The 23,015-nt window shown below is 42.7% G+C and overlaps 1 protein-coding gene across 3 annotated transcripts; it reads left to right on the top strand.

Moving 5' to 3' along the window:
• Positions 1-4,297: 4,297 nt before the first annotated feature.
• Positions 4,298-21,356, top strand: LOC139408458 (protein ARK2N-like). 3 transcript variants are annotated; one of them, XM_071152376.1, is made up of 5 exons: positions 4,298-4,497; positions 6,351-7,223; positions 17,554-17,745; positions 18,276-18,387; positions 18,741-21,356. In XM_071152376.1, exons 2-5 carry the CDS (start codon positions 6,422-6,424, stop codon positions 18,937-18,939), a joined length of 1,305 nt encoding a protein of 434 aa, XP_071008477.1. In that variant the 5' UTR covers positions 4,298-4,497; positions 6,351-6,421; the 3' UTR covers positions 18,940-21,356. The 3 variants fall into 3 exon arrangements, with proteins under 3 accessions (XP_071008477.1, XP_071008480.1, XP_071008479.1); XM_071152379.1 differs by lacking the exon at positions 17,554-17,745 and having other exon boundaries at positions 4,309-4,497; XM_071152378.1 differs by lacking the exons at positions 17,554-17,745; positions 18,276-18,387; positions 18,741-21,356 and adding an exon at positions 13,153-14,728 and having other exon boundaries at positions 4,313-4,497.
• The last annotated feature ends 1,659 nt before the right edge of the window (positions 21,357-23,015 follow it).

The raw sequence follows: 23,015 nt of genomic DNA, 5'->3' as shown, positions 1-23,015 counted from the left end.
ATGCACACTGCCCCCTGTGGTACTCCATGTCGGAGCCACTAGGGCCTCTGGGCTTGGATGTTCTGGCTCATGATTGGCCAGGGATGGAGCTTTACGCATTCCCCCTTTTCCCCTGATCCAGACTGTGCTGGACAGGACGAGGATGGCGGAACATCGTCTGCTGCTGGTGGCTCCATACTAGCCCAGGCGACCCGGGTTCAGCCTTCTCTTGTCTCTGTTGTCTGGGACACCTTGGCAACTGCCCCTGAGACCTGACCTGCTGTCTCAGGCCGGGGAAACTCTGTGGCCTCCGAGACTGCACCGCCTCAGTCTATGGGCTTGGCTGCTGAACTGCACCAATGGTCCATGTTAGGACTACAGGAGGGCGTAATGTAGACCATGCAGAGCGCAAGGGCACCGGCTACAACTGTGGCATACCAGTTGCACTGGTGATTGTTCTGCTCTTGTTGCACTGTTATTGAGGTTGTGCCCAAGTCATGTGGGGTGCAGTATGTCCTCCAATACCTGCAGTCTCGCTTGGATGAGGGCTTGGCAGCCACTACTCAGAGGGTTTTTGGCCACTATATCTGCATGCCATGTGTGGTGGATGGACAGGCCAGTGGGGTGACATCCCTTGGTTTCCAGGTTTATGAAGGGGGTTTGTCCCCTGCGTCCACCTAGGACTAGCTCAATGGTGATCTGGATGTGGTCTTGGCAGCTTTGGCAAAGCCGCTTTTCAAACCATTGGAGTCTGCCTCCCTGAAACACCTCTCTATGAAGGTGGCTTTCTTGGTAGCAATTACTTCCATGAAGAGGATGGGTTAGCTCCATGCTCTTTCAGGTATGTTCTGAGTGCCTCCCCAACCCCATCTCGCCACCCCAACTCTTCATTCCTCCCGGAGGTTCTGTCAGACAGGCATGTGAACATCCCTTTTATCCTGTCTGCTTACGACCCCCCCCCCCCCCCCAGCAGTGTTGGGGGAGTCTGGGCCTTCCTCCGGCATGCTGTGCCCTGTGCGGGCACTGGCTGCCTATGTGGAGAGGACACGGTCAGTGAGAACAACAGACCAGCTCTTTGTCTGCTATGGTGAGAGAGTCCTGGTGGCTAGGATATTAAAGCAGAGGCTCTCTCACTGGATCATGGACACAATTACGACAGCATACTGCCTGGCTGGCAGGTCACTGCTGGGCTTTCCGGTGGCACATTCAACACGAGGTGTGGCTGCATCCCGGGCTCTACTGAGAGGAGTGCCCCTCGCTGATATCTGTACTGAGGCCAGCTGGGCTTCCTCTTGCTCCTTTGCTAGGTACTATCTGGTAAATGTGGCACCTCCCTCTGTGGTTGGTCGCCTCCGCTTCCGGGAATTGTGCCAGGACCCCCCTTTCCTCAAAAATTATGTAGAGAACATGTGTAGCTGCCATGGAGTCTATATATAGAGGCAGACCCCAGCCGTGACACAGGTCTACACTGGAGTAAATCTGTAAATCCTCACCTCGGATGTATCCCTTCCCGCGGAGTGATACCAATATATTGGAGCGATCCATATAGCTCACTTAACCTTTGTTTATTTATTTCACCTTTTATTTAATCGGGTAGGCCAGTTGAGAACAAGTTCTCATTTACAACTGCGACCTGGCCAAGATAAAGCAAAGCAGTGCGACAAAAACAACAATACAGAGTTACACATAAACAAACGTACAGTCAATAACACAGTAGAAAAATCTATGTACAGTGTGTGAAAATGTAGAAGAGTAGGTCGGTAAGGCAATAAATAGGCCATAGAGGCAAAATAATTACAATTTAGCATTAACACTGGAGTGATAGATGTGCAGATGATGATGTGCAAGTAGAGATACTGGGGTGCAAAAGAGCAAGAGGATAAATAACAATATGGGGATGAAGTAGTTGGGTGTGCTATTTACAGATTGGCTATGTACAGGTACAGTAAGTTGCTCTGACAGCTGATGCTTAAAGTTAGAGAGGGAGATATAAGACTCCAGCTTCAGTGATTTGTGCAATTCGTTCCTGTCATTGGCAGCAGAGAACTGGAAGGAAAGTGGCCAAAGGAAGTGTTGGCTTTGGGGATGACCAGTGAAATATGCCTGCTGGAGCGTGTGCTACGGGTGAGTGTTGCTATGGTGACCGATGAACTGAGATAAGGTGGGGCTTACCCAGCAAAGAATTTTATATGACCTGGGGCCTGTGGGTTTGGCAACGAATATTGTAGTGAGGGCCAGCCAACAAGAGCACACAGGTCGCAGTGGTGGGTAGTATATGGGGCTTTGGTGACAAAACGGATGGCACTGTGAGACTACATCCAGTTTGCTGAGTAGAGTGTTGGAGGCTATTTTGTAAATGACATCGCCAAAGTCAAGGATCGGTAGGATAGTCAGTTTTACGAGGGTATGTTTGGAAACATGAGTGAAGGAGGCTTTGTTGCGAAATAGGAAGCTGATTCTAGATTTAATTTTGGATTGGAGATGCTTAATGTGAGTCTGGAAGGAGAGTTTACAGTCTAACCAGACACCTAGGTATTTGTAGTCCACATATTCATATTCTCAGTCAGAACCGTCCAGAGTAGTGATGCTAGTCGGCGGGCAGATGCGGGCAGCAATTGGTTGAAGAGCATGCACTTAGTTTTACTAGCATTTAAAATAAGTTGGAGTCCATGGAAGGAGTGTTGTAGGGCATTGAAGCTCGTTTTGGCGGTTTGTTATTACAGTGTCCAAAGAAGGGCCAGATGTATACAGAATGGTGTCGTCTGCGTAGAGGTGGATCAGAGAATCACCAGCAGCAAGAGCAACATCATTGATATATACAGAGAAAGGTGTCTGCCCGAGAATTGAACCCGGTGGCACCCCCATAGAGATTGCCAGGGGTCCGGACAACTGGCCCTCCAATTTGACACACTGAACTCTATCTGAGAAGTAGTTGGTGAACCAGGCGAGGCAGTCATTTGAGATTCCAAGGCTACTGAGTCTGCCGATAAAAATGCGGCGATTGACAGAATTGATCCAAATTTTGCAGCTCTTTCAGAACATCAGCTATCTGGATTTGGGTGAAGGAGAAGCGGGGGGGAAAGTTGCTGCAAGGGGTGCTGAGATGTTGGCCGGGGTAGGGGTAGCCAGGTGGAAAGCATGGCCAGCCTTAGAAAAATGCTTCTTGAAATTATCAACTATTGTAGATTTATCGGTGGTGACAATGTTTCCTATCCTCAGTGCAGTGGGCAGCTGGGAGGAGGGGCTCTTATTCTCTTTTTGAAATTAGTGCTACAGGATGCAAATTTCTGTTTGATAAAGCTAGCCTTAGCTTTCCTAACTGACTTGAGTGTATTGGTTCCTAACTTCCCTGAAAAGTTGCATATCGCGGGGGCTATTCGATGCTAATGCAGAACGCCACAATATGTTTTTGTGCTGGTCAAGGGCAGTCAAGTTTGGGGTGAACCAAGGGCTATATCTGTTCTTAGCTCTCCATTTTTTGAATGGGGCATGCTTATTTAAGATGGTGAGGAAAGCACTTTTAAAGCGCAACCAGGCATCCTCTACTGACGAGATGAGGTCAATATCCTTCCAGGATACCCGGACCAGGTCGATTAGAAAGGCCTGCTCGCTGAAGTGTTTTACGGAGCGTTTAACAGTGATGAGGGGTGGTCGTTTGACCGCGAACCCATTACACACAGGCAATGAGGCAGTGATCGCTGAGATCCTGGTTGAAGACAGCAGAGGTGTATTTAGAGGTTACAGATTTAGGGATGTACCTGGTAAATTCCTTGATAATTTGTGTTAGATTGAGGGCATGTAGTTTAGATTGTAGGATGGCCGGGATGTTAAGCATGTCCCAGTTTAGGTCACCTAACAGTACGAACTCTGAAGATAGATGGGAGCAATCAATTCACATATTGTGTCCAGGGCACAGCTGGGGGCTGAAGGGGGTCTATAAACAAGTTGCAAGCAACTGTGAGAGACTTGTTTCTGGAAAGGTGGATTTTTAACTATAATTTGGGGGGCACAGACCTGGATAGTATGACTACAGGCTTTCTCTGCAGTAGATTGCAACTGCATCCCCTTTGGCAGTTCTATCTTGTCGGAAAATTTTATAAAAACTAGTTCTAATAATGTCATACGTGATTTTCGAGTCGGAGCTTTAGAAAGATGCCTGAGTTTCCGATTTTGAATTCGGAGTGACCGTTAAACGATTTTTACCAGTAAAGTTCGTTTATTTTCCGAGTTCCCAGTTGTCCTAAACGTGGCATACCTCTCCCAAGACTCACGGAGGCGCTAATTATTTTTCTATGTCACTCACGCATGGAAGTGACGCACACATTTGTATGTGAACAACGGCTGATGGGGACATTTTGAAATAAGTAGCTAGCTGGCATCCGTTAGTGGACCAAGGTTCACTTTACAAGCCACATTTACTTTATTAGTTGTATGTCTCGCATGCGTGATACGTTCAAATTAATGAAGATGTCACAGAAGTCGGACACTGAAGAAACAAGCGTATAACGTAATACACAAGTAAGTTAGTTTAGCTAGCAAATTTGCTACGCCGTCCGTGCGAACTGGCTGGCTAGCTGCTGGGCTGGGTTAAAATGGAATCGTCGTTAGCATACGTCGCTTCCATTTTAGGTAGCTAACTAGCTGCCTATCGAGTTCGTGCTAGCGGTATCACAAATACATGCATGGGTGGTGGACTATGTTTAGAAATCCCCCTAGCAACTCCAACTCGTTTTATGTGAAACTTGCTTAGTAAACTAGCTAACGTCGCTAGTCATAGCTCGATAGCCAACGAAGCCCTCACCATAGATTGCCTAAATAATTTCCCTGTTAGCTAGCTACCTAGCCAGACGGGTAAGCTACCATCAAGCTAGATAGCTAACACTAGTAAAGGATGAAGGAAGCCAGCTTCCGCGATACTGGTTTATGTTTAGCGTAGTTGACGTTAGCTTCATATGTTTTGCTTGCTAGCCAGCCAGTTGATAGTGGCGTTTAATTGTTTGTTATGTTGTCGAGCTAGCAATCCAGGTAGCTACGTAGGTCAACATTTCGTTTTTTTTTGTGTTAAAACGGTCAGTGATGTTATTCATACTTGATAGATGAGGCTCTGTCTGAGCTTGCTCTTTTCCTGGGCTACTGGAAGGTGTGGCGCAAAGAACCCCGGACTTGAGTTTCGTTGTTGCCCACACAGTGGTGTTATGACACCATTATATATAGCCACATAACTACTGTTGTAATGCTGCGTTCATAACAACTGTGGTACTCTGAAATATCCTACTTCAGTGCATTGAAATTAACTGGGAATTCGGACAAAAACCAGCTCCAACTGGGAACTTTTTGAACGGTCATCCAACTCGGAATTCCAAGTCGTGAACTCTGGCATCTTTCTAGAGCTCCGACCTGAATATCTCTGACGTCATGATAAGACTGTTTCCCCCCCAAGTTCCCAGTTTTCTTGAAAGCACCATAGCACAACTTTGGGTAATATATTCAACGACAGTCTACCAGCTGGGCCCCATCTATCTTAAGTTTAGGTGTATTTTGGTGGAATGCTGTGAATATGAGCAATGAAGAGTTCATTATACAGTTTGAAAGAAGAGGCTCACTATTTGTAGGTGTCTTCTCTCTACAGGTATGTGACCAACATTCCACACGATGGTAACATATGTTTGGAACCAGCTGATATTTGTAAGCTGACCACATGTGGGGGTTCAAAGCTAAACCAGTAGAATATATGTTGCCAGCATCAAGGTGATAACCTTCCTTATGTGAGAATGCTACCAAAAACCCATGTTACCCTTTTGATTCATTATTGGTTTTTGAGTGGCAGATAACGTGGCGGTTAAGAGTTTTGGTCCAGTAAGTCGCTCTGCACAAGAACGTATGCCAAATTACTAAAATGTAAACACACCCCACTACAGCTGTAAATGCAGCCAGATTAATTAGTGCTAAATTGCCTTTTGCTACTGTTGTAGGCTACTGGTACTTCATTGAAACGTTTTCAGTGGTTCCCATCTCCTGTCCTCATCTACCTCCAAAAGGTACACATTTTTATTGTTTACCCTGTCAAACATGCCTGATTCAACTTGTCAACTAATCATCAGGCCCTCAATAAGTTGAATCAGGTATGTTTGTTTAGGGCTACAAGACAAATGTGTGTTGTTGGAGGTACTTGAGGACCAGAGTTGGGAAACACTGAGTTATACCTTTCATAAATTGGTCTGTTGTGCTGCGTAATTTTAAAGATCCTGCAAGAGGATGATTCATTTCTAATGTGTTTAGTCTTAAAGATATATCAATATTATAGTGGGTGCAAGAGTAGGTCTTTTTGACCCAAAGTTAAGTCTCTGTGATATCGTATATTGTTGTTCCAGGTGAGTTCCTGTCCTGGCCCACCTGTTTAAATCAGTCAGACCACGGGGCCCTACGCTCAACTAGAAGGAAGATGGCAGACACTGAGAAGACAGAGGAGTTTGTCAATGCTGAGATCTTCCCAGAGCGTCCTGTGCAGGGGGGGTCAGCTGCTGCTGTCAGGGGGGAGCAGGAGGAGCCCCTTAAAACAGAGACCACCAGCTCTCCTCCAGGAGAAAAGGAGGACAGCCCCCTGCAGACTGAGGGTGAGCCTAGCCTTCTCTCCATGCCCTGCCTCATGATGGAGCTGAGAAGGAACTCCCCTGAGTCTCCGCACGCCTCCACCGGCAGCGACAAGCCCACCTCGGGCCGTGCCTACGAGAGTGACTCCTCCAACCCCTGCATGCTCTCGCCCTCCTCCAGCGGCCACCTGGCCGACTCGGACACACTCTCCTCTGGTGAGGAGGGATCCGCCTCACGTACGACAGTGGAGGGGGGCTCCACAGAGCCCGGGGCCGACACCAGACTTGCAGCGGGGGGTCAAACATCTGCATCAAGTGGGCGAAAGTCCCGTCGTTTACGTTCTGAAAGCGAGATGTCAACCAACACAATGGCAGCCAAGAAAAACCGCTGCCAGCCCGCTGTGGTGGGAGGAGCAGGCGTCGAGAAGCAGACCAACGGCCGGCTGGCTAAAGTCAAAGGACACCGGAGCCAAAAGCACAAGGAGCGTATTCGGCTGCTTAGGCAGAAGCGTGAGGCGGCGGCAAGGAAGAAATACAACCTGTTGCAGGACAGTAGTACGAGCGACAGCGACCTCACCTGTGACTCCAGCACCAGCTCCTCTGAAGACGACGACGAGACATCAGGCGGCAAGACAATCACCACAGACATCCCAGGTAACAATCACCACAGACAACCCAGGTAACAATCACCACAGACATCCCAGGTAACAATCACCACAGACATCCCAGGTAACAATCACCACAGACATCCCAGGTAACAATCACCACAGACATCCCAGGTAACAATCACCACAGACATCCCAGGTAACAATCACCACAGACATCCCAGGTAACAATCACCACAGACATCCCAGGTAACAATCACCACAGACATCCCAGGTAACAATCACCACAGACATCCCAGGTAACAATCACCACAGACATCCCAGGTAACAATCACCACAGACATCCCAGGTAACAATCACCACAGACATCCCAGGTAACAATCACCACCAGACACATTTAACCAAACCCAACCCACACGGGGTAATATTCACCACACATACGGTGCATTCAGAACGTATTCAGACCCCTTCCCTTTTCCACATTTTGTTACGTTACAGCCTTATTCTAAAATGGATTAAAAACATATATATATATATCCTCATCTATCTACACACAGTACCCCATAATGACAAAGCAAAAGCAGGTTTTTTGAGGTGTTTGCAAATGTATAAAAAAATCATCAAAGACCTTATTACCTTATGTACATAAGTATTCAGACCATTTGCTGTGAGACTCGAGATTGCGCTCAGGTGCATCCTGTTTCCATTGATCATCCTTAAGATGTTTCTGCAACTTGATTGGAGTCCACCTGCGGTCAATTCAATTGATTGGACATGATTTGAAAAGGCACACACCTGTCTATATAAGGTCCCACAGTTGACAGTGCATGTCAGAGCAAAAACCAAGCCTAACGGTCAAAGGAATTGTTTGTTAAGCTAGAAGACAGGATTGTGTCGAGGCACAGATTTGGGGAAGTGTACCAAAAAATGTCTGCAGTATTGAAGGTCTCCAACAACGCAGTGGCCTCCGTCATTCTTAAATGTAAGAAGTTTGAAACCACTAAAACCTCAAAGATCAGGCCAAGCTGAACAATCGGGGGAGAAGGGCTTTGGTCAGGGAGGTGACGAAGAACCCGATGGTCACTGACAGAGCTCAAGTCCCTCTGTGGGTGTGGGTGAACCTTCCAGAAGGACAACCACATCTGCAGCACTCCACCAATTAGGCCTTTATGGTAGAGTGGCCAGACGGAAGCCATGAACAACAAGATTATCTGGTCTGATGAAACCAATATTGAACTCTTTGGTCTGAATGCCAAGCGTCACGTCTGGAGGAAACCCAGCACCATCCCTATGGTGAAGCGTGGTGGCAGCATCATGCTGTGGGAATGTTTTTTTTTTTCAGCGGCAGAGACTTGGAGACTAGTCAGGATCGAGGGAAAGATGAACGGCGCAAAGTACAGAGAGATCCTTGAAGAAAACCTGTTCCATAGTGCTCAGGACCCCAGACTGGGGCCAAGGTTTACCTTCCAACAGGACAACAACCCTACACACACAGCCAAGACAACACAGGAGTGGCTTCGGAACAAGTCTCTGAATGTCCTTGAGTGGTCCAACCAGGGCCTGGACTTGAACCAGATCGAACATCTCTAGAGAGACCTGAAAATAGCTGTGCAACAACTCTCCCCATCCAACTTCAGAGCTTGAGAGGATCTGCAGAGAAGAATTGGAGAAATTCCCCAAATACAGGTGTGCCAAGCTTGGTAGCATCATACCCAAGAACACTCAATGCTATAATCGCTGCCAAAGGTGCTTCAACAAAGCACTGAGTAAAGGGTCTGAATACTTATGTGAGATTTCACTTTTTATTCTTAATGCATTTTCAATCATAAAAACATGTACTCTTTGCTTTGTCATTATGGGATATTGTGTGTAGATTGAGGGGGGGGTGGCAATTTTAATACATTTTATAATAAGGCTTTAACATAACAAAATGTAGAAAAAGTAAAGGGGTCCGACTACTTTCCGGAGACACTGTATCCCATGTTTAATGCATTTGGGTCTTTCTATAAATAATGGGGCCAATGTGTGACGTTGGAATAAACATTTCAAGATGGGTTGAAATAAAAATATGTTTTATTCAGTTCCACGTGTACTTGGATGAATATGCCAATTGCCCCATAACTCTACATGTATACTACAACAGGACTATACATTCTTAAAGCAGGGTTTATACAGACATTGGCAAGTCATATTCAAGGTCTTTCAGAGATGTTTTCAAGCCCTTTTTTGTACTTTTCAAGGATCTCAGTGTTATACAATTGTTTAATTTATATAATTGAACATATAGGGCATAATAAAGAACTGTCAAACTAGGCCATTACCACTAAGAATTTGGCATTGATATTAAAATGACATTCTAAAATGTGAGAATACTGTGGACTTGTCTGACTATTATTAAAAAAATCAAAATATTGAAGTAAATCAAATAAATTCACCTTGATTTAACTAGGCAAATAAAGTGGATGAATGTATGGTTTTTCTCTGTCCTGTGTGGCCCGACGCAGGCACACATAATAAAGCCAGGCTGATTTTGTCATGAGTGGCTAAAACCCCAGTTCCTTTTATAATGGAAGGATTTGTATGGAAAGCCAAGTTGATGCCAGCATTTGATCTTGTCGTCGTCATAATCACTTTACGTGGTTTTACCGCAACAGAGTAGCAACACCCATCAATTGAAGTGGTTGGAAAGAAACGGAAGTGGCCACATCTCTCACAAAATGGATCCAAAAGGAAATCACACATTATCAGGGAGCAGGAGAACTTATAAACTGGCTACAATCATTGATGTCAGATTTTTCACGGTAGGCATATTCTAGTACTTGAATATCTGTTCTTCAAGTTTAGGTAGGCTGCTTCAAGTGCATTGTATTGCTTAAAATTGCAGGTGTATCATGGAAACTAACATGTATTTGTCATGTTATTTAATTACCAGATCATATTGTGAAGATGCCTATTAGGCCTTATCATTTGTCATTATATCCAGAATAATGAACAGAGTTGGGTGTTGCACAATTGTCTATCCTACGCAATTGCAAACAGACTCTTCCAATCCAAGGCACAAAAACATACTCATTACTCTGACGCTTTCTGTTAAATCTAATGAGACCCTTCTCTAACTCTAACAGACAGATTATCAACATCAATTATCCATGTATATTAGATCCAATGTAGATCCAGGCACAACGGTCTTCACCAGCATAAGGAATGAGAGATCCTAAATATTTTGGGCATTTCTTTTGCGGACACCTTTTTCCAGCACCTGGGCTGTTTCATCACGTGCTTTCACAACAGCTGTTCGTCATTCAGAAAATTCCTTCCTGAATCAGATGTGTGAAAATATCACAGTATATAATTAAACAGCTCGACACCAAATACGCATCCAACATGTATTATGCATAATTATTGAAGAACCACGTTAATGACTCAAGCTTTAGATTTTCAGTATCAAGGTAAGGTGACTCTTTCTGTTAGAAGCATTCGATTCTGCAATCACATACATTTTTGGGAGATTTGTGTGCCCATAAACTGTTATCACCCCATTACACAAGGAGACACAACATTTTTAAGTAGTTACATTGCAGTTCTGGAATCTTGAAACAGAACAACTACAGGGTTCAATGTCTAATTGAACTAATTCATGAAAAATATATGATATCAGGACAACGTACACTGCCACAAATGCAAGGACAGAAAAGTAATGTTTTGTCACATGATTTTTGGACATCCGTCAAGATGCCAATCATGAGAAAGGGATAAACAGGTTTTAAATCAACTCGTGAATTTTATGTTAAATGGCTACTGTATTTTCCCCCCTTAATGTAATGACATTAAAAAAATGGCTTATCAATTACTTAACAGCTGTAACAAGTTTTCCAGCATAGGAAATCCTGGTACCCTAGTCTATAGAAAGACCCATGTACTACAGGGATTCCAAGTAACCCACATTTAGTGCACCGCAAGGTAATAATCACAATTTACTACAGACATCACAGGTCATTTTGACAATTTCTCGTAAACAGTTGCAACAGACATCTCACATGAATCATTTCACATACGTTTACCAGATATGTCGAGTAACCATAGCATCCCCGGCCAATGCAAACACACTGACGCTTCTGTTTATGAATGTTTGCTATTCTTCAATGGCTTCTAGCACAGGCATCACTGAATGTTAATTGTTTTAATAACTGTTCATTTGTCTCCATTCACCATGCATTTTGAAGGTTACAACCCATCACGTCTTCACCACGTAATCCACCCGTAGGAAGTGTTCTTTTTAAACTCGGTCATTGTTCGCATGTTGTGTGGAATGTAGATACCATTTACTGAGTGTTACAATTGGGTCATTGTTTTATTTCTACTTTTCCAGTCTGTACTGCCATAGCGAGCTGTTTTTTACAACAGTATATGACCTCACTGTGTGGTAGTAACCTTGTGATAAACATACAGGAGTATCTCAAAGCTGTGACATAAACATAGTAGTAAATCTGTGATTCACATCGACGGCTCCACTGTCCATTGTAATGTGATTGACTTCTTCCTGTCCTTGGTCAAAATAGAGATTGAGGATTAATGGAATGAGATGTCTCCATCCCCAGAGCCTTCCATTAATTCACCATACCTTTGCCACGTAGCACCTTATCGTGCTGGTTCAGTTGAGAACTTCTGTTGAATTATTTGAATGTGGCCCTTTGAGATTCCCCTAGGCTCCAGTGCCTGTTTTCAGCGCAGTAGGTCTTGATGTAGTTGTAAGTCAAGGCTCTGGATTACTGTTAAACAGATGCTTCAAGTGTAATGATTCACCTGCTGTGTTTGGGAATGCTGTGTCCATTTTAGGATGTCGTCATTTTAAAATGCATTAGTTATCCACAGCATCTTGTCGAAGTTAGCAAAAAATCAATCATAGGCTAGGATATATTTGACAACACTTAATTAATCTTATCTTGTGTTTTTGTGTTAATTGTACATTGTTTTATTGGTGGCCCTTGTTTTTGACTTCCTGTGACTTGATTTCTTGATAATTGGAGGGAAAGATTTGATTTACATTAAGGATGTGTTGCTCAACTTCAATGAGTACAATGGCTCAAATACAGTAAGACTAGTACTGTAGATAAAATGATCTATATTGCTTTAAACTTGTGACTTTATATTGAGTCATTTCCTCTTTCTAAGACCTGGTATTCCATTGGTATTTCAATGATGTTGCTATCTGGTTTGATAAAGTTAGTTTTGACATTGCATCTTGGCATTGCAGTGACAACATTGATATTAGTTTGAGGTAGCGTTGTTCTAATTTAGACTGGGTTAAATCACTGCCATAACATGGAGTTGGTGGTGCATTGCTCTGCCTGCACTCAAGCAGGGATATTGTAGTTTGTAAGATAATTTGTAGCGAACATGGCAATAGTCAGCTGTAACTGACATTTTCCCCCTTCACGCTTTCCTTGATTACCACAACTACATAACTCTTCTAGATCTGCGTAGGTAGACATATTTTATGTGAATTGCATTTTGAAATTGTTGCTAGTTCAAATAAGTCATGTCTAGCTGTACATTTGATGTCCAAGGAGAAATGTCAAAACCATGGTGCTTGGTGCTGTGTCTAAATGGGTTATTTCTTACGCTGTATTTGCGTACAAAGTTAGACAACCACAAAGTTTATCTTATCACAAACTATGCACGGTAAATCTTCAGTACACTTGCTACAATGAGTTACAGCAACTAAATCTCTTAACACCAATTTCTGTCTATAGTGGACCTATAGGACTCCATTTGATCAACCATTACTGCATTCCGTACACAGACCTGACTGCTACAACTGCATGAACGTAGTCCATCAGCATGAAAAAGTCGATCTGCACGTCAACGAAACTTGTCATTTTTCTATTTTTTTAATAACTATAAATAAAACAAACAGTCCACCAGCGAACATGAAGTGCTACTGTGTTTCTTATGGCTTGGCCTCAATGTCTTTAAAGCTGCGGAGGGATCCGGAGTGAGCGCTCAGATGCAGGGCCTGCTGGACGGCGGTGGCTCGTGGGACAGGAACAGCATTGGCAGCGTGCTGGAGGAGGCCATGACTCGCTTCGCTGTGATGCAGCGGCAGACAGAAGAGCGCTTCCGCGTCTGGATGGAGAAGCTGACGCGCCTCGACTCGGACGACAGCGTCGACTCGTCCATCCACTCGAGCGACGCCCCCGGGCGGCACCATCGGCACCGCCACAGGGCGCCGCGTCCGTCCAGCTCCTTCCTGCCCTCCTCGGAGTCGCAGGAGACAATGGCGGCGTACATGTTGGCCCGGGAGAACGCAAACGTCACCATGAGCAGCATGGCCCCCGACCCCCTCAACAACAACATCCTGCCTGATGTAGTGCCTGTGGCTACCCAAAATGGAAATCTGGACGTTCCAGACCCCGGCCTCTTGAACGTTTAGATTCCCTTGTTGGACTTGTGGAGTGGTTTAGTGCTGTATTTTCCAAATGGATAAAGTTTCACTACCATCACACATACGGTGATGATGGCAAATGTGCTTATCTGATTTCCACTTTTTTTGGGGGGGGGGGGGTTTAATCACCAACTCTCCAATTTTACTGGAAGTCCCTTATATGTGTGTTATTACATAATTAACATGGTAAGCATGGCCTTGACTGTGACGCTCAAGTCCTCCGTGAGCTTTGTGGCTCATGGCAGCTGTGGGTGCTGAATCACTGTGAGATCTAAGTCTTTTGAATGCGTTTTTTAATATCCAATTGGTTCCTGGAGCCAATTTACTTTAACTGCAACTTGTAGAAAAAATTGCATCATTGACACGGACGATGCATATTTTATCGACCGACTGTCAAGTCAGGGCTCTCATTGTATTACTTTCAGTATGCCTATTCCAAGAGTATACATGTTTACCAGCTAACATACTGTGTCAGTTCATACAATAATGTGCGTTACAGAACCCCAGACAGTCACTTGTGCAGGGGGCTGCTTCATGGCATGTGCCTTGTCATACAGAATGCTAGGAATAAGAACGTTGTTATAGTGCCGTTTTACTTAAAGGCCACATCCGCTGGGCACTGGGTTAGTAATTGATTTAAATATTTGTCAATGTTTTCACAGCCTTTTATTTTAGTGGCATAGCTTTACTAACAGTAAACATTCTAGAGAGCATTACATTCTTAACACTATATTCTGCCCCATACGATTCCTTGAAATTGGATGTCCAAATCAGAACATTGTTAAACTTTTTTATATGTAGGTAGAGAAGTATATATTTTTTAAATTTGACCTGAACTTTTGTTGTGGGTGCACTGACTGTGAAAGGTTAGGCCTAATACTATGATGGCAGTGGAGAGAGACTTTTTTTTTTCTTGTGGATATCGTGGGTGTGGGATCTTTTGTGCTGAATAGGAGCTAACACATCAAGAGCTTCATGTCTGTGGATATCCTTAAAATAGTTTCTGCCAATCTGGCCTGTGCTTAAAGCAAATTTGGCCTTTTTTTATTATTATTTTTTGAATAGTAATTGTATTGATATGACTTTTATCAAACTGAAACCAGGTTTCACACTATCACTATATATATATATATATTTATATAGATATATATATATATATAGTTATATATATAGTTATAGTTTGGGCTCCAGATAAGTATAGCGCATGTTAATGATTACTGGTTTCTACATAGGCCTACATAACATACAGGTGACAATGCAGCCTTTTTGAGTCTGAATAACCTTCTCCAGCTACTTATAAAAACAAGAAGGACTTCAAACACTACCTACACATCCAGGACATAGCTAAAGGAACATAGCTGGAAGCATATTCAATAGGGCCGTGGTCTTTTGGAGGATTGTAATTTGCACATGAAATTGTACTGCATATACAATATAGCTACACCGTTCTCAATTCCACACTGTTTAATCTGCATAAAGTTTTACTGTTTGCATGTGAACTTCCCTTCATGTATATGTCAAAGAATAATTTTTTATTAGACTGTGTGTGCAAGGTAAACCTTTGCTCGTATGCTCATGAATTGTAGTGAGTGACAACTTCCTTTTGGTTTTATGTTAACAGGACTTGGTCCAGCTCTCGTCTCCTGCCTTCAAATTCATGATGCACAGTTCATCTGACATATTTAGTTTGTCGCCTTGTCCTGTTTGGATCCCAGTACTGTAAATGGTCTTCCATTTGTTTACCACAGTATTGTATCATGTCAGCAGCTTGCTGAAAAGAGCCTGATTTTTACAAGTGCATCAAATACCTTCATTTTCCATTGAGGACCGGTATTAAAATCATATTGTATTTGTCACATGCGCCGAGTACAACAGGTGTAGTAGCCCTTATAGTGAAATGTTTACTTGCAAGCTCTTTTCCAATGATGCAGAGTTAAATAAAGCTATACAACACACAAGATTGTTTACCAAAGAGAGAATCTTGGTTTACAGTGAGCTCCAAAAGTATTGGGACAGTGACACTTTGTCTTTTGGGGGGGGGTGCTCTGTATTTGGATTTACAATGACTGAGGTTAAACTGCAGACTCAGCTATAATTTGTGTATTTTCATCCATATTGGCTGAACTGTCTAGAAATTACAGCACTTTTTTGTCATTAATGTAGACATGTTTAGAAACTTCTTATTTCTAATAAAAGTGACTCCAAAATAACACAATACATTATTTACCATTTCTATTGTGCACAAAGTCATTTGAAACCCAAACAATCAGCAAATGCATCCAAGTTTGTATTGTCACAAGCTTCATGTAATTGTGTGCTAGGAATATGTGACCAAATACTAAACCTTTGACTACTTTAATACAAGTGAATTGTCCCAATACATTTAGTCCCCCAACTTTAGTGGACCATGTACAAAAAGGTAATGTGACTTTGTAAACGGTTCACCCGATACAGATATATGCCCTCAAATTAAAGCTGACAGTCTGTACTTTAACCTGCAGAGGCATCATTTCAAATCCAAAGTGCTGGAGTACAGAAGCAAAAACATGTCACTGTCCCAATACTTTTGGAGCTCCTTTTATCTTCACTAGTTATGAGGAACAGGAGTTGTTCCTAATCCTGACCAGCCTGGAAAAGGTTAGCAGTGTGGTTAAAGTTGGGGTTAAGGTTAGGTTTAAAATCAGATTTTTAAGATCAATTTTAAAAAAGGGTGTTTGGTCATGACTTTGTGGCTGTATTAGACTTGAGTGCCTGGCATCCACTGTAACACTGCTGCCCATTTTGCTCTTGACTTGACTCCCATACTGCACTGTCTGCGCTCTCAAAGTATGCTGTCTAGATCAGAGTTTCCCCAACCTGGTCCTGGGGCTCCCTCTGGGTGCAGGTTTTTGCCCTAGCACTACACAGCAAGGTGCCCAGGACCGAGGTTGGGAAACCCTGGTCTAGATGACCCTCGGGCATGTGGCTTAGGCTATGTGTAACTGACTTGTCTTACAGGGTAGAACAGAGCAGACACTCAACCAACGCATGTCCCCCAATACTCTACCAGGGTTTTTCTACAACATAACTAAGTTAACCATTTGTTACATTTTATCACATTTTTTTGGAGCAGCTTTTTTGTTTTTGATAACTGGTCAAACTGCTGCTAAATTGTTTACTTGCGTTATTGCATACACATGATAATTAAACGTTTTGAACTGTATAAAGAACATTTCAGTTTTTTAGTTGTTTGTAATGATTGCATCTGTTGGTAGTTTTTTTTTTTTTTTTTTTTTGTGAATGGCTGTTGTTTGAAAAGCATTAAAAATGATACCCAAAATAAATTATGTAATCTGTTTATGAGTTAATTGCAGAATATATATCAGGTCATGCATAGAACACACAGAATAGGCTATAGTTGCACATCATATGTGCCAATTACACATTTAACTCTGTGCACAGATTATACACATTCTATGAATTATGAACATCTTCAGTTTGACATCAGTCATCTTGACATTTTGAATAAGGCTCATAGCCTAGATGTTGTATTCAAACATTTATAGTTGAGCAAAACAAAGCAGTTCTATAGGCATATTTGCTATATGCTAATGCTTTATGGGGCAATTAGTTAAATTATTATTATTCAACCTAACTTGTTAATTGTCTGGCAACAAATATATTTACAGCTGAAATGTTTTTTTTTCATTCATCATGAATGGCAGGTGGCATTTAGCAATCGGGAATATCAATTAAGATATTGGAAATTGTAGGGTGAGGGTATGTATGTCTCCGATCCACTCAGATACCAAGGCTGAAATCCTATCATGAGCTGCTATACTAGCAATGCAATTATTGTGCTAATGGAGGTAGCTACTTTCTACTGTGAGCACTGAAGTTCGCTAACCTGAGAGACGACGTGGTTTGAATAATGAAGTGTTTTCTGTTTCTACAGACGGGACTCCCGTAGTGTGCCACTATGATATTTCAGACACTGATTCTAACCAGGAGAACTTAAGTGTGACTGCGGAGCGAGTGCGCCGGACCACCGTGATAACACATGAAAGACTAAAAACACACAGGGACCAGGCTATGGCAGCAAACTCTGGGGCAGTAAGAGTACAGCATCTGTGCTCTCTCTCAGCAGGTCAGTTACAAACCCGGTGTATCACACTGAAAATGTCTACTCTCTCTGGGAAGACTTACTGTATAATCCGCTAACAGTTTGACAGGCGCAAGGAGATTGTTTAACAGGGATAATGTTAGTGCAACCTGTAGCCTAGGTACTAGGAACCAACATCTCAGAGATGAAAACATGGTGGAAGATCAGTTGAATAAAACATACGTTTTGTACTGTGCTCCACGGTTGAAAAGGGGGATCTTAGGAGTTCGAAGCAGAAATGATACAGACTGTCTACAGTACAGGTGTTTGTTTCTGCAAATGTGTTTTTTCTGTTTGCCTTTTATTTTTTGTCTTGGTCAATTGACATAGATGTAAATGTACATAGATATCTGCTGCAATGAAGAGTAAACCAGATATTTGTGTCCATCAAACTTCCAGAAAAGGTGTGGATTGCATCATTTTTCAATGACTTTTGTTTTTGTTAATGTCTGTGTCCGTGAGGTGTACTGCTATTCTACATGTCCCTGTACGTTCTAAAATGTCTTGTGTTGCAGGTCACATGGAGGCAGAGCTTGCCCACAGGGAACCCCCTCAGCACAAGGGCCACATCAACATCCCCTCCTCAGACAGTGAGGTAGAAATAGTAGGAGTGCAAGAAAACACAAGGTGAGTTCAGAAAGCATAACTTGGAACACACGTCGAGGGCAGATTTACCTGCGCTACAACCACTACAAAACTGTAATCCTTATATGGTGTTGTTCTACAACATGTTACTTTAAAGAGTTATGGTCATGCAGTCATGTTTTATTGCCGCAACAAAACGGTCAATATAGTTTTACTGTGTAACACCAACACCAGCTCATAAAGGCAATGGCTGCTTGGGACTGTCATGGAACTGGTGCACTGCAATGAACAAACTGTTTTCGTTACTAAGTCGTCAGTATAATGTTGTTACCCTAATGTTTCTCTAACATTGCTCTAATGTCCATGTTGTGTTATTGTGCCCTTTCTCTTAACAGATGTGCCCATCCTCGGGGTGGGGTAATTCAGAGCCTGTCCTCTGCCTGGAAGCCCAACTCACTGGAGCAGCTCAACAACAGCACGAGGCAATCCTCCCAGCTCTGGACTACCGTGTCCCCCCAGCCCAACTGGGTGTCCCCTCCGGAGGTAGTGGACCTCACTTTGGACGAGGACACCAGACACAGATACCTACTCTGAGCAACTCGTGCACTGAAGAATTCCTTACTCCCCTCTCCTCCCCCTCCAGCCTCTCCCTACCACGGCCTAGGCCCTTCCTGAGTGGTACAGCCACCACCTGTGACTCATGGGTTGCGTCTCAAATGACACCTTATTCCCTATAAAGCGCACTATTCTCTATACCTCATAGGGCTCTGGTCAAATGGAGTGAGCTATATAGGGAGTATAGTGTAATTAGAGACGCAGCCTCATGGACTTCCTCTGATGTTATTAACCTACTGTAGAACCTTATATCAAAGCCATTTTAACAAAGATGATTCCCTGATCATGGATTTAAAATACATAATCAAGAGGGCAAGACACTAGTGCAGATTGAACCATACAGAGGTGTTACAGTAAAACACATAGCAATATTCTCCCTGTCCTGGACCTCATTGATTTTGAGGACTGTTGTCCGTACGTAGGTAGGCACTGTGTTCTGTCTGTCCGCTAGCTGTAACATAAGACTTGAAGCTGCTGCATGAGGGTAGGGCAGTATCAGTAGCTCAAATCTGCTGCACTACAGACTGGTGTCCTATTCTCCAACTGACTGGATTGGGTTTACAGTCGATACTTAACGGCAGCTGGTACACTGTCTGCAGCATGATACGCCGGCATGTGACAGAGCTTTGGTGGCTTGACCTGACCTGCTCCGTACTCCAGTAGAGATGTCACTTAGGTATATGTTAAGATTTTAACACTGGCTCTACCCTCACTGGTCAAACTACATTGATTATGTTGTTTACCCTATTGTGCTTAAAGAACGTGATTAGTAAAAAAATAATATATATAATATATTTAATTTGTACTATTGATCATTTTCCTTTCAATGATTGGAGCATATGTGTTTAAGATAGTAACTGAATCAAGTTCTAAGCTAGCTAGATCAACTATTTGTTTTGTCTTATTCAAGGAAACAAACCACAACACTGGTCTGTTCAGTTCTCTTCTTTCTCCTCTCTGGGTAGCAAGTGGTCAGACACACAGTACTCAGGCAGTTGCTGCAGTCCTCTGGCAGTGCAGGCTATGTACGCTACTATTACTGTAAGACAGGTCCACTGTCTGTTGAGCCAAGCTGTTGCTATGGAGAACAGTCTGATAGTGTCCCAGTTGTCGTTCTGGTAGTCAGTGAATGTATGACCATGCAGGGCTGACTGGTTGCATTTATATGGATTGTGTGTATATCAGTGTGAATGAGATATCTCTCCTCCTAACCTCTCGGGACCCCCTTTTTACAACTGAGGAAATGTATCTTCCATTGAACATTGCAAAGCAAAGGTGGCCTGAATGCCTTGGAATGTGCACTATTTTCTTTCAGAATCATGTATATTCTTTTATCTTAAAGCATGGCAGATTTTTGCTGTCTCTACAAAAAACGATATTTTAATAATAGATGTGAATTTACTACATAGATATTAAGAAGCAAAGTGCAGGTGAGTTTGTGTCCATTTGGGGGCTTTATAGAGAGACCTATTTAATGTATGAATGGTTTTAACCCTGATTCCTCAGGACTCCCTGTGGTTCTTGTGTTTATTGTACTCATGCAGTACTGCAGGCCTGGTTAGTTTTTACCAATGGTCCAATATGACACATCAGATCCATTTGAACTGCATGAACCTCCCTGGTCTCCCTCATGAGAGGGTTATATTGAAGCATTTAATTCACTCCTGCTGGTCACAGAAAGGGGAAAAGTCCTACTCGACACCAGGAACTGAACCAAAGTCTAATGGAACGTTTGTCAACTAAATACTTAACCTTAGAGACTTGTGATATTTAAGCTTTTGACAACTTATTTTCCTTAGCACCTATGAAATTATTTTGAGCTCTGAATTTATTCTTGATGAGTTGAGTTCAACTTGAATAAATCACTCTCCTCCCAGAGCAAAACGCTGTAGAAATTAGATGAAGACGTCATAATTATATCAACATTTCAGTATCACCTTGACTCTTAACTGGCCAGTTTTCTCCACTGTATGCAGATAGCACTGAAAAATACACTTTTATTCCAAACCTCTTGCATGCAGCACTTCTAAGCCCATTCTTGTTGTCTAGCTAGCTCTTCATTATGATTTCTGTTAAATGTCAGTAAAGTAAGACATTGCTTATGCCTTTAGGCTTAGTGGATTGCTTTCTGTATTAAACTAGGGCAGGGATGCTCAAGTAGGGTTGCACATACCATTTATTTTTTTGTCAAGTAAAACATTGTTTCAACCCGTTCTCAGTAATTTAACTATTTTATTCTGTTTATTTTTGTTTATTTTACTGTCAGTATTTTAAATTAACAAGAAATTAGTGTTAATATTTTCTTTCATCTGCAAGTCCCTGACTTCCTTGAAATTATATGTCTGTAGAACTAAAAGGAAACAATTTTAAAACGAAATAAATTGATTATTATTTAAGTACTTTGAATTATTTTTTTTACCGAATTAGTTTGCTCCCTTATCACGTTCTCTTAACCCAGTTTGACTAGATGATTTGTTTGTTGGGGGAAAATTAATTAATGTCTTATTAGTGACTACCTATATTCATCCTAAAATGCTTGTGTGCTGACCCATCTCTCTCTCTTTGACACTCATTTGTGCCGTACATGACCGGTGCCTGTGAGGACATTGGCATGGGCTTGTGAGCATGTCAATACCAACTTTGTGCATATGGAAAAGGTGTTAATCTATCAATGTGCAACACGTGTGTAGAAGGGTATGCATGATAATGTGTGTGCGTGTCTGTTACCACGAGAAGTTATGGGGGTTGAGGTTCCGCTGATCACTCATTGTTCCTTTCTGGCCTTCGGCCAGGCTGTCTAGACAAATCCCTCTCTCCATGAACAATACGACCCCTCACCCACAAAGGGACAGGGTCAAAGGTAAGGCAAAGAGGCACCGGCTGCTAGGAGGACATGTGGAGAGACCGGAGCTGTGCAATCTGCCTGTCGTAACCTCAACCCTGGAGCCCATCTGCTCATCCTTAGGGCACCACCACAGCTGTATGCTAATTTCCACGGCTAGTCCTCTTGTCATTGGTGAGCAGAAGAAGAATTGCTAATATTTTACTAGCCTACAAAATATATTAAATTGTTCTGTGCTGGTATTTTATGCAGCTCTGAAGGAGGTGTTTGCATATTTGACTAGCCTTTAGTTTGTGCAGTTGAAATCACATATGTGATTGTAGTGTACACATCTGACCACCAGAGGGCCCTCTCCCAGCAGAAATCACAAAGGAATGTGCATGGAAGTGAGTACCATTGGTAAGGACCAATAAGTAAGTCCTTGAAATGAATGGTAAAATACTAGGTTATTCCATGTTGTTTACTGTTGGTAAAATACTAGGTTATTCAATATTCAAAGGACTACTGAGATGTCACTTTGCATTACATCGTAGCCTACACACAGTATTCTACGAATATGTCATGGCTTGACTCAGAAAATTATTTTTTATATATACATGATAGCTATGTGATGGGGATTTTATTCCAATTAGAATTTGGAGATCAGTGTAGTGCTATTTGTGTGTCTGAATATTCATATTTTGTACCAAGAATACACAATCAACCAAACCTCTCATTGGGGAACAATGCATAGGAAGGGTTATCCCTTTTTTTGCCGATTTGATCCATATGACCTGTTTGACTACTGGTGTCACACAAACTGACCCTTCATTTAGATAGCGGGGATGTGAAAATGTTGTTCAGTCAATATGATATGAATTTTACTTGTAAATGGGATCCAATGGCTGGAGCATGACCTCCATAAAGGCCAAGAGAGAATGTACAGCTGGGGGTGCAGTAGCAGAGTTTAGGGTCCTTTGTGTAAGACCAGAGGGGATTATATAGGGATCGTGGTAGGCTAGGCGGCCTAAGGGTTACCACTGAGTAGAGAGTGACATATGGGGCTGAGTTTAATGACCCCTCCACCTCCCTTCTCCATCTGTTCCCATGTCAGACCTGAGAGTATTCTACAAAGCAGGATCATGCCTAAGTATTCTGATATAGGATGGAAATGGGCATGGTATGATTGCCTACCTGGTTAAATAAAGGTGAAATAATATGTATTAAAAAAATA

The sequence above is a fragment of the Oncorhynchus clarkii genome, chromosome 5 (genome assembly GCF_045791955.1).
Source record: "Oncorhynchus clarkii lewisi isolate Uvic-CL-2024 chromosome 5, UVic_Ocla_1.0, whole genome shotgun sequence".
NCBI classification, from domain to species: Eukaryota; Metazoa; Chordata; class Actinopteri; order Salmoniformes; family Salmonidae; genus Oncorhynchus; species Oncorhynchus clarkii.
This window is presented reverse-complemented; position numbering and strand designations above follow the sequence as displayed.